Raw genomic sequence first — 12,060 nt, forward strand, 5'->3', positions numbered from 1 at the left:
GACATAGGTATTTGCATAAGCCGGTGCCATGTTCGATCCCATTGCGGTCCCACGTCTCTGGACGTAGAACGTGTCACCAAATAGAATACAGTCACCAGAAGGCTTTCCTGTGGTATGATAGCAAGATCCCTGATGATGGTAATGAAGCGACCCATGACCAGTATGAACGAGCGTACAGTCTTGGTCAAGGGGGTCATGATTTTCTCGAGGGAAATGGACAGGGGATAAGATGGTGTCCGAGGGAGCTACTGTCGGATGGTCCCTGGGGGTTGCCTAGTGATTTATGAATTTTGGGTAGAACATAGAAAACCGGTGTCACGGGATGTGGAATAGTCAGGAATGTAGCTGTCTTTTGGTCAATGGTTTGACCAAATTACGTGTGAGAAGGTCCTTGATTTTTGCGGTTGATTTTAATAGTGGGATCTCCAGGAATGTTTTAATACGTGGTAGTGTCAGATAGCCCGCCAATTATCTTATTGTGATACATGGTGGAGTCCATGATCACAATGGCACCCCCTTTGTCCGCAGGTTTGATTGTGATCTGTTTGTTGTTTTGCAGTGAGCCCAATGCTCGTCTCTCCTCTAGAGGCAGGTGTTGATGTGTGGGAAAGAGTCCCAGGTCATGTTGTGTGACAACTGTTTGATGGCCCTTTCTATCAATGTGATGAAGGTTTCGGGTGTGTGGTGGGCTAAATATGCTTGCATTACGTAGGCCTAAGGAAGATATGGAAACCTCCGGAACAGAGACGTCACCTGAGGGCAACTCTCTGTTTACAGAGGTCTCGTTCAGCACGCCAAAATGAATCTTTAAATGAATCGATCGGTACAAGTGCTGTGGGGTTTTTTTTTTTAACTGGGAGCTGTCCTAGTTGGGGGTCGGCAGAAGGAATAACCCCTTCTGTAGTGCTGAGAGTTCCACAGGGGAGAGGGTGTTTCTGGAGATGTTCATCACCAGGTTAGGGGTCTTACTTGGAATCGGGTGGTTATTCTTTCTCTTTGATCTTCTTGTTGCTCTCTGTGTTGGTGTCCTCCCCTGTGGTCTGCTCTCTCCGGTAGAGGTGTCGCTGCTCAAGCTGAAAGATCCGTTGTGAGGTGGACCTCGGTAGCGTCACCATGAATTTGTGCCTGAATAGTGGTTCCATCAATAGACCCGATTGTTGACGCAGTCCTCATTGGAATTTAGCACGTTTCCTCTCCTGTAGTGATCTCTGGTGTTCCACAAGAATTTTGTCAGTCTTACTTTTGAGGTTGTTCCAGTTGGCTGTGGAGAAAGTGGTGGTCAATTGTGTCTCGATGGCCTGGATACTTCGCTGGGTCTCAGAGGCCATTTTTTTGTAGATGTTCAGCTGTAAGAATAATGAGATCCAATGAGCATTTGTTTAGAATTTTTGGGAATTTCTCACAATATTCCTGGCTATCCGAAAACAGCGTAGGACTCAGGTGTCTCCTCAGATTTTGTTCTGTCAGTGGTACTCAGCTAGGGTGATGCAGTGAAAATCGTATGAGATTAGTCTGTACCTCTCCTTCTCGTAGTCCCAGGTCCTGAGCTCTTGGGTGGGAATATGGAGAAAATCATTAGAGTTGGTGACAATATATTGTTACTCGTTATGTTATCATATGCAAAGGTGTCGGTCAGGTGTAATGTGAGGACTGGTGCAAAAAGCCAATAAAAATATATGCTTTAAAGAGGAGGTTTTGGCTTGCACTGGTGTAACTGGCCAGATGATCCTTAGTCCATACTAATTCAAGGGTCATCTAGCCCGTTCCACCAGCACCTCGCTACGTGACAGTGCAAGCCAAAACCTCCTCTTCATACTACACAGATGTAGGGAGGAAGGCTGGGAGAAGACGCAGGTTTGCAGCAACCTCGCTTCTTCTCTTTTTTAGCATTGTGGACCTTTGGTCGGGATCTCTGGAGCCCTCGCAGATCCCAGCCACATTACTTTTCTTTTTAACAGCTGTCATCTCCCTGTTCCTGCAGGAGACATCAGTCTCGGGGACGACACGGTGGTTCCGCTATGATTTCGGCTCTGCCGCCGCGGTGCCCGCTTTTTACCTATAACTCTCTGTTCCAGATTCTGACGGGGACAGCCGCTGCGATCAGTACACGGACTGCTTCAGCTGCACGGTGAACTCGAACGGCTGCCGCTGGTGTAATGACCAGTGTGCGTCCCTGAACCAGAACTGCAGCCAGGTCAGTGACACCCCCCTTCCCCCTGGACCCACAGCGTGGCGCTGCTGCTCCCCACACCTCCGTGGTAACCCGCACTATATACTCACCGTATGTCTGTTCTCAGGGAGCGATCACATTATACGAGCAATGTCCGACGAGCAACTACGGCTTCTACTGCAACAAGAAGACCAGCTGCAAGAGCTGCGCCATGGACCAGAACTGTCAGTGGGAGTCCCGGAACCAGGAGTGCATCGGCCTGCCAGGTAACCCCCCGGGGCCAATCTGTGTGAGTGGCCTCTGCTAATCACACGGAAGCTGTGCTGCAGGACACCACTGATTGCAGTGGGTCCGGAAACTTTACACACCCCTCCAGAAACCTGACCGTATTTAGGGACTTGCGTTCTGATTCTGTAAGGTCTCACACAATTCCAACATATTCCCCAGAAAACATCTGCGGTGCCAGCTGGCATCTGGTGGAAAGCTCCTGCCTGAAAATCACCAACACCAAGGACACCTACGATAACTCCAAGCTGTCGTGTCGCGGACAGAACGCCATGCTGGCGTCTCTCACCACCCCCAAGAAAGTGGAGTTTGTGGTGAAGCAGCTGCAGAACATGCAGGTAACATCAGCCCTCTGCTTCACACCTAAACCGCTCCGCAGCTCATTCATTTACTGATTGTTTTCCTTTCAAGACAGTGCTCGCTTGTAGCGACAGCAAGCGGAGGTGCTAGGCAGCAAGCGGAGGTGGGAGGCAGAGTTGCGAGGCGGGAGGCAGAGGTGCTAGGCGGGAGGCAGAGGTGCTAGGCGGGAGGCAGAGGTGCTAGGCGGGAGGCAGAGGTGCTGTGCGGGAGGCAGAGGTGCTGTGCGGGAGGCAGAGGTGCTGTGCGGGAGGCAGAGGTGCTGTGCGGGAGGCAGAGGTGCTGTGCGGGAGGCAGAGGTGCTGTGCGGGAGGCAGAGGTGCTGTGCGGGAGGCAGAGGTGCTGTGCGGGAGGCAGAGGTGCTGTGCGGGAGGCAGAGGTGCTGTGCGGGAGGCAGAGGTGCTGTGCGGGAGGCAGAGGTGCTGTGCGGGAGGCAGAGGTGCTGTGCGGGAGGCAGAGGTGCTGGGCGGGAGGCAGAGGTGCTGGGCGGGAGGCAGAGGTGCTGGGCGGCAGGCAGAGGTGCTGGGCGGCAGGCAGAGGTGCTGGGCGGCAGGCAGAGGTGCTGGGCGGCAGGCAGAGGTGCTAGGCGGCAGGCAGAGGTTTCAGAATGGAGCAGAAAAGGGCTTATATTAAGAAAACATTTTTATCTCACATTGATGTTTTCTTACAGACAAAGAGTGAGCTCACGCCTTGGGTTGGTCTTCGGAAGATCAACATTTCTTACTGGTGCTGGGAAGACATGTCTCCCTTTACTAACACCACGCTGCAGTGGCAGAGCGGGGAGCCCAGCGATGCCGGCTTCTGTGGCTACCTGGCCGAACCCTCCACCGTGGGCCTCAAAGCCGCAACCTGCATCCACGAGATTAATGGCAGCATTTGTGAAAGACCAGGTGAGTGGTACGTGACTGACGCCTGTGCAAACGATCCACTGTGAGTAATACACTGTGACTGGCATAACAGATGCGCCGGTGCCTGCGCCACGGCTGTACTGTGACTGGCACAGATGTGTCCGGTGACTGCGCCACAGATGTACTGTGACTGGCACAGATGTGTCCGGTGCCTGCACTGCGGATGTACTGTGACTGGCACAGATGTGTCCGGCGCCTGCACCACGGATGTACTGTGACTGGCACAGATGTGTCCGGCGCCTGCACCACGGATGTACTGTGACTGGCACAGATGTGTCCGGCGCCTGCACCACGGATGTACTGTGACTGGCACAGATGTGTCCGGCGCCTGCACCACAGATGTACTGTGACTGGCACAGATGTGTCCGGCGCCTGCACCACAGATGTACTGTGACTGGCACAGATGTGTCCGGTGCCTGCACTGCGGATGTACTGTGACTGTCACAGATGTGTCCGGTGCCTGCACTGCTGATGTACTGTGACTGTCACAGATGTGTCCGGCGCCTGCACCACAGATGTACTGTGACTGGCACAGATGTGTCCGGTGCCTGCACTGCGGATGTACTGTGACTGGAACAGATGTGTCCGGTGCCTGCACCACGGATGTACTGTGACTGGTACAGATGTGTCCGGTGCCTGCACCACGGATGTACTGTGACTGGCACAGATGTGTCCGGCGCCTGCACCACAGATGTACTGTGACTGGCACAGATGTGTCCGGCGCCTGCACCATTGATGTACTGTGACTGGCACAGATGTGTCCGGCGCCTGCACCATTGATGTACTGTGACTGGCACAGATGTGTCCGGCGCCTGCACCATTGATGTACTGTGACTGGAACAGATGTGTCCGGTGCCTGCACCACGGATGTACTGTGACTGGTACAGATGTGTCCGGTGCCTGCACCACGGATGTACTGTGACTGGCACAGATGTGTCCGGCGCCTGCACCACAGATGTACTGTGACTGGCACAGATGTGTCTGGCGCCTGCACCATTGATGTACTGTGACTGGCACAGATGTGTCCGGCGCCTGCACCATTGATGTACTGTGACTGGCACAGATGTGTCCGGCGCCTGCACTGCGGATGTACTGTGACTGGCACAGATGCGCCGTTGCCTGCACTGCGGATGTACTGTGACTGGCACAGATGTGTCCGGCGCCTGCACCATAGATGTACTGTGACTGGCACAGATGTGTCCGGCGCCTGCACCATGGATGTACTGTGACTGGTACAGATGTGTCTGGCGCTTGCACCACGGATGTACTGTGACTGGCACAGATGTGTCCGGCGCCTGCACCATGGATGTACTGTGACTGGTACAGATGTGTCTGGCGCCTGCACCACAGATGTACTGTGACTGGCACAGATGTGTCCGGCACCTGCACCACAGATGTACTGTGACTGGCACAGATGCGCCGGTGCCTGCACCACAGATGTACTGTGACTGGTACAGATGTGTCCGGTGCCTGCACTGCGGATGTACTGTGACTGGCACAGATATGTCCGGTGCCTGCACCACAGATGTACTGTGACTGGTACAGATGTGTCCGGTGCCTGCACTGCGGATGTACTGTGACTGGTACAGATGTGTCCGGTGCCTGCACCACGGATGTACTGTGACTGGTACAGATGTGTCCGGTGCCTGCACCACAGATGTACTGTGACTGGTACAGATGTGTCTGGCGCCTGCACTGCGGATGTACTGTGACTGGCACAGATGTGTCCGGCGCCTGCACCATAGATGTACTGTGACTGGCACAGAGGTGTCCGGCGCCTGCACCATAGATGTACTGTGACTGGTACAGATGTGTCCGGCGCCTGCACCACGGATGTACTGTGACTGGCACAGATGTGTCCGGCGCCTGCACCATGGATGTACTGTGACTGGCACAGATGTGTCCGGCGCCTGTACCACGGATGTACTGTGACTGGTACAGATGTGTCCGGTGCCTGCACTGCGGATGTACTGTGACTGGTACAGATGTGTCTGGCGCCTGCACCACGGATGTACTGTGACTGGCACAGATGTGTCCGGCGCCTGCACCATGGATGTACTGTGACTGGTACAGATGTGTCTGGCGCCTGCACCATGGATGTACTGTGACTGGTACAGATGTGTCTGGCGCCTGCACCACGGATGTACTGTGACTGGCACAGATGTGTCCGGCGCCTGCACCACGGATGTACTGTGACTGGCACAGATGTGTCCGGCGCCTGCACCACGGATGTACTGTGACTGGTACAGATGTGTCTGGCGCCTGCACCATGGATGTACTGTGACTGGCACAGATGTGTCCGGCGCCTGCACCATGGATGTACTGTGACTGGCACAGATGTGTCCGGCGCCTGCACCATAGATGTACTGTGACTGGTACAGATGTGTCCGGCGCCTGCACCATAGATGTACTGTGACTGGTACAGATGTGTCCGGCGCCTGCACCATGGATGTACTGTGACTGGCACAGATGTGTCCGGCGCCTGCACCATAGATGTACTGTGACTGGCACAGATGTGTCCGGCGCCTGCACCACGGATGTACTGTGACTGGCACAGATGTGTCCGGCGCCTGCACCATGGATGTACTGTTACTGGCACAGATGTGTCTGGCGCCTGCACCACAGATGTACTGTGACTGGCACAGATGTGTCTGGCGCCTGCACCACAGATGTACTGTGACTGGCACAGATGTGTCCGGCGCCTGCACCATGGATGTACTGTGACTGGCACAGATGTGTCCGGCGCCTGCACCACAGATGTACTGTGACTGGTACAGATGTGTCCGGCGCCTGCACTGCGGATGTACTGTGACTGGCACAGATGTGTCCGGCGCCTGCACTTCGGATGTACGGTGACTGGCACAGATGTGTCCGGCGCCTGCACCACAGATGTACTGTGACTGTCACAGATGTGTCCGGTGCCTGCACTGCGGATGTACTGTGACTGGCACAGATGTGTCTGGCGCCTGCACCACAGATGTACTGTGACTTGCACAGATGTGTCTGGCGCCTGCACCACAGATGTACTGTGACTGGCACAGATGTGTCCGGCGCCTGCACCACAGATGTACTGTGACTGGCAGAAGATGTGTCCGGCGCCTGCACCATGGATGTACTGTGACTGGCACAGATGTGTCCGGCGCCTGCACCATGGATGTACTGTGACTGGTACAGATGTCTGGCGCCTGCACCATGGATGTACTGTGACTGGCACAGATGTGTCCTGCGCCTGCACTTCGGATGTACGGTGACTGGCACAGATGTGTCCGGCGCCTGCACCACAGATGTACTGTGACTGGCACCAGGTTGTCCTTGGCTGACGCCAGCACATCTCATTGATTATGGCTTGCGCTGACTGGTTTACAATCACTGCTTTTTGCTTTCCTCCCATTATCAGCATAATTACCTTTTCTTCAGCCAATCAGAGCGCCAAGCAGTGTCGCACGCCGTGTGCCTCCAGAGCGCAGTGTTCGGAGTGCACCAGCGCCAGCTCCGAGTGCATGTGGTGCAGTAACATGAAGCAGTGCGTGGACTCCAACGCCTACGTGGCCTCCTTCCCGTACGGGCAGTGTATGGAGTGGTACACCATGAGCAACTGTCTACGTAGGTCCAGCATCTTATTTGGGTGAGCCGTCGCACATGTACCCGTCATTCAGGATGACTTCTCTTCTCATGGCCTCCACAGCCGAGAACTGCTCGGGGTATCGTACCTGTGCCCAGTGCCTGGAGCAACCTGGATGCGGCTGGTGCACCGACCCCAGTAACACCGGGAAGGGGCAGTGCATGGAGGCTTCGTCCCGGGGACCCATGAGAATGCCAAACGCTTCAGCAATCGCCAAGGCCAAATCCGAGCCGGTCCTGGACCCGGGCCTGTGCCCGAGCGACAACCATTATAACTGGTCCTTCATCCACTGTCCAGGTATTATCGGCGTCCATCGCCACAGAGCTGGGCCGCAGTGTATCGAGCGAGGTCAGGGAACTCGAATATAATGTCAAAAAAATGGCAAAAGAAAGTCGCCTCCGCAGAAGTCCGGTTTATCAGAACCTAAACACCCGTGAAGATAGAAATAAGCAAAACGCCAGAATTGCAGTTTTCGATTTGATAGCAATCCGCAAAAAAAAAAAAAAAAACATCAAAACATCGTTTCTTCTCCAAAATTGTGTACATATAAAATACGGTTAAAGCAAAATAATTTTTTTGAGCAAAATTCTAAATTTTATTTACAAAAAAAAATATATATTGTGGTGATTACTGCACAGTGTAACACCGTAAAAAGAACAAACAATGGTGGAATAATGATTTTTTTTTTTTTGTTACCATTACATCGCACTTTCTTGTTCCCCATTTTGTTTCAGTATATTGTATGGTAAAATGAATGGTTTTATTCAAAAGTACAACTAATCCCGGACAAAACGAAGCCTTGTGGGGACGGAGAGATTAAAAAGTTATGGCTCTTGGAAAAAAAGCAGTAAAAAAAAAAAACGGAATAAAAAAAGAAATAGGGAAAATTGTTGCGGAGGGAAGTGGTTAGTGGGGTGGTGTTACACTTGTTCTAGCTTCTCTATGGGCGTACTACAACGTCCATGCTACCCCAGAGATAGATTGATGCATGCTGGGAGTTGTAGTCCTTCTTCAGTGACTCTGTACTGGTCGTGTTTGCAGCCTGCCAATGTAATGGACACAGCAAGTGCATCAATGAGAGTATCTGCGAGAAGTGCCAGGACCTGACCACCGGCAAGAACTGCGACTCCTGCATCTCCGGCTACTACGGGGACCCGACCAACGGGGGATCCTGCCAGCGTATGTACCACCGTTCTTACTACAGGGCAACGTTATTTTTTTTTTACTGCTCTGGTTTGTTTAATTGATTTTTAATTTTTTGTTTGCAGCTTGCAAATGTAACGGACACGCATCCGTGTGCAACACCAACAGCGGCAAGTGCTTCTGTACCACCAAGGGCATCAAAGGAGAAGAGTGCCAGCTGTGAGTACCCCCTACCGTCCTCCCCCCGGGCGGGTGCACAAGTCCTGCCACTTACCAGGGTGTCCTTTCCTAAAATTGCTTGCATAGCTCCAGCCACATTACAAAAAGCCATCCAATAAGTTTTATCCTCAGACTGACAGCAAACAGAGCTCTTGAGACGTAATGGTTGTTTGCTCCCATTAGTTGGTACAGTCGGTGACGCCCGGCTGGTATCGTACATGGTTCCTGTTGGCTAGAGTGACGCCCGCGCACGCTGCCCGCCGGAGGTGGTAGCCATAGATAAGCAGAGCGTGTGGCCTGATACTCCGAGGATAAGATTAGGGGGATGGCGTCTGCCATAGATTAGCAGAGCAGAGCCCGGTCCTACAGAGCCATGTAACAAGCCCAGCTCTGCTACGTCTGTAGTATGTCAGCGGCCTCGGTCCAGTGTATGAGGCGCCTGTGAGACCAGAGACTGATCCCGCAGCATTATCTCCTGTCCTTTATCTTCAGGTGCGAAGTGGAGAATCGATACCAAGGGAACCCACTGAAAGGAACGTGTTACTGTGAGTGCGACACGTCATATGGGATGTGGGGGCGCGGCGTGGTCAGGGGACGGTGTGTAAGATCTGGAGGCTCGACGTGATCATGAAGGAGCTGTGTGTAGGATCTGGGGGTGCAGTGTGGTCAGAGGGGACGATGTGTAGGATCTGGGGGTGCGGCTTGGTCGGAGGGGACAATGTGTAGGATCTGGGGATACGGCTTGGTTAGAGGGGATAGGTGTGTAAGATCTGGGGTGTGGCATGGTCAGAGGGGACAGTGTGTAGGATCTGGGGATGCGGCTTGGTCGGAGGGGATGGTAGTTAGGATCTGGGGGTGCGGCATGGTTGGAGGGGACGGTGTGTAGGATCTGGAGGCAGGCTTGGTCGGAGGGGACGGTGTGTAGGATCTGGGGATGCGGTGTGGTCAGAGGAGATGGTAGGTAGAATATGGGGATGTGGCATAGTCGGAGAGGATGGTGTGTAGGATCTGGGGGCAGGCTTGGTTGGAGAGGATGGTGTGTAGCATCTGGGGGCAGGCTTGGTCAGAGAGGATGGTGTGTAGGATCTGGGGGCAGGCTTGGTCGGAGAGGATGGTGTGTAGGATCTGGGGGCAGGCTTGGTCGGAGAGGATGGTGTGTAGGATCTGGGGGCAGGCTTGGTCGGAGAGGATGGTGTGTAGGATCTGGGGGCAGGCTTGGTCGGAGAGGATGGTGTGTAGGATCTGGGGGCAGGCTTGGTCGGAGAGGATGGTGTGTAGGATCTGGGGGCAGGCTTGGTCGGAGAGGATGGTGTGTAGGATCTGGGGGCAGGCTTGGTCAGAGAGGATGGTGTGTAGGATCTGGGGGCAGGCTTGGTCAGAGAGGATGGTGTGTAGGATCTGGGGGCAGGCTTGGTCGGAGAGGATGGTGTGTAGGATCTGGGGGCAGGCTTGGTCAGAGAGGATGGTGTGTAGGATCTGGGGGCAGGCTTGGTTGGACAGGATGGTGTGTAGGATCTGGGGGCAGGCTTGGTCGGAGAGGATGGTGTGTAGGATCTGGGGGCAGGCTTGGTCGGAGAGGATGGTGTGTAGGATCTGGGGGCAGGCTTGGTCGGAGAGGATGGTGTGTAGGATCTGGGGGCAGGCTTGGTTGGACAGGATGGTGTGTAGGATCTGGGGCAGGCTTGGTTGGAGAGGACGGTGTGTAGGATCTGAGGGCAGGCTTGGTCAGAGAGGATGGTGTGTAGGATCTGGGGGCAGGCTTGGTCAGAGAGGATGGTGTGTAGGATCTGGGGGCAGGCTTGGTCAGAGAGGATGGTGTGTAGGATCTGGGGGCAGGCTTGGTCGGAGAGGATGGTGTGTAGGATCTGGGGGCAGGCTTGGTCGGAGAGGATGGTGTGTAGGATTTGGGGGCAGGCTTGGTCGGAGAGGATGGTGTGTAGGATCTGGGGGCAGGCTTGGTTGGACAGGATGGTGTGTAGGATCTGGGGGCAGGCTTGGTTGGAGAGGACGGTGTGTAGGATCTGGGGGCAGGCTTGGTTGGAGAGGACGGTGTGTAGGATCTGGGGGCAGGCTTGGTCGGAGAGGATGGTGTGTAGGATCTGGGGGCAGGCTTGGTCGGAGAGGATGGTGTGTAGGATCTGGGGGCAGGCTTGGTTGGAGAGGATGGTGTGTAGGATCTGGGGGCAGGCTTGGTCAGAGAGGATGGTGTGTAGGATCTGGGGGCAGGCTTGGTTGGAGAGGACGGTGTGTAGGATCTGGGGGCAGGCTTGGTTGGAGAGGATGGTGTGTAGGATCTGGGGGCAGGCTTGGTCGGAGAGGATGGTGTGTAGGATCTGGGGGCAGGCTTGGTCGGAGAGGATGGTGTGTAGGATCTGAGGGCAGGCTTGGTCGGAGAAGATGGTGTGTAGGATCTGGGGGCAGGCTTGGTTGGACAGGATGGTGTGTAGGATCTGGGGGCAGGCTTGGTCGGAGGGGACGGTGTGTGGATCTGGGCATTTGGCGTGGTCGGAGGGGACGGTGTGTGGATCTGGGGATGTGGCGTGGTCGGAGGGGATGGTGCAGCACAGCTGCATGTTCCCTCTGGTAGTGGGGTGACAGTGCCCCCTGCAGGCCCGGACACGGCGCTGCACACACTGGAGTTGGATCATTGCTCTCCTATTATTGCGTCTGCTCGTATCTCATTATATAAGTAATATATTGCACAGAGGAGATGTTTTCTCCTGACTTCTGCCCGGAGCTGCGTTCCCCGAGTGTGGCTGATCACACCTTGCTGCACGTCTCTCACGCTCTGTCTCTTTGTCTCCCCCCCGCTCTCCTGCAGACACCCTGCTGATTGATTACCAGTTCACCTTCAGCCTGTCCCAGGAGGACGACAAGTACTATACCGCCATCAACTTTGTGGCCACCCCTGAGGAGGTGAGTGCCCCCCGGGACCGGATCATCATTGTATAGGATGATAATGCTGATCGCTGTGCCACGGTCACCAGCTGCATGGGGGGCAGACATGAGAGGGGCACTCAGGACCCTCCACTACTTAATGGGGGCACTCAGGACCCTCCACCACATGAGATACTGCGATTATAAATGGCACATGTATGTGGGGGCCCTCATCATAGTTCCGACCTGCTGTGTCTGCAGTTCCTTAGTGGTGGTCTCTGCAGGGATAATGGAGGGTACAAGCCCTAATCCAGGCCCTTGTTTTGTTGTTCCCTGCAGCACAGAGGATGTAAGCACAGCTCTCTAATGGATTTGCATTCCTTCACTATGTTTGGCTTGTCCCCCTCTCAGTGATCTGTTTCCTGGGGTCCAGCAGTAACTGGATATTAGTGGGGGGCTCTTCCTTCTTTGCACCCTGA

At 54.6% G+C, this 12,060-nt stretch overlaps 1 protein-coding gene across 1 annotated transcript in view; it reads left to right on the plus strand.

Moving 5' to 3' along the window:
- ATRN (attractin) overlaps positions 1 to 12,060 on the plus strand; it is a 222,363-nt gene that overhangs the window by 123,672 nt on the left and 86,631 nt on the right. Inside the window, exons 13-22 of the mRNA XM_069745133.1 lie at positions 2,076 to 2,194; positions 2,298 to 2,436; positions 2,618 to 2,793; positions 3,483 to 3,702; positions 7,138 to 7,323; positions 7,406 to 7,639; positions 8,384 to 8,521; positions 8,611 to 8,704; positions 9,197 to 9,249; positions 11,526 to 11,620. Of these exons, the coding sequence (XP_069601234.1) occupies positions 2,076 to 2,194; positions 2,298 to 2,436; positions 2,618 to 2,793; positions 3,483 to 3,702; positions 7,138 to 7,323; positions 7,406 to 7,639; positions 8,384 to 8,521; positions 8,611 to 8,704; positions 9,197 to 9,249; positions 11,526 to 11,620 (1,454 nt within the window). The remainder of the gene's footprint in view (positions 1 to 2,075; positions 2,195 to 2,297; positions 2,437 to 2,617; positions 2,794 to 3,482; positions 3,703 to 7,137; positions 7,324 to 7,405; positions 7,640 to 8,383; positions 8,522 to 8,610; positions 8,705 to 9,196; positions 9,250 to 11,525; positions 11,621 to 12,060) is intronic.

Source organism: Ranitomeya imitator, chromosome 1 (assembly GCF_032444005.1).
Source record: "Ranitomeya imitator isolate aRanImi1 chromosome 1, aRanImi1.pri, whole genome shotgun sequence".
Taxonomy (NCBI): domain Eukaryota; kingdom Metazoa; phylum Chordata; class Amphibia; order Anura; family Dendrobatidae; genus Ranitomeya; species Ranitomeya imitator.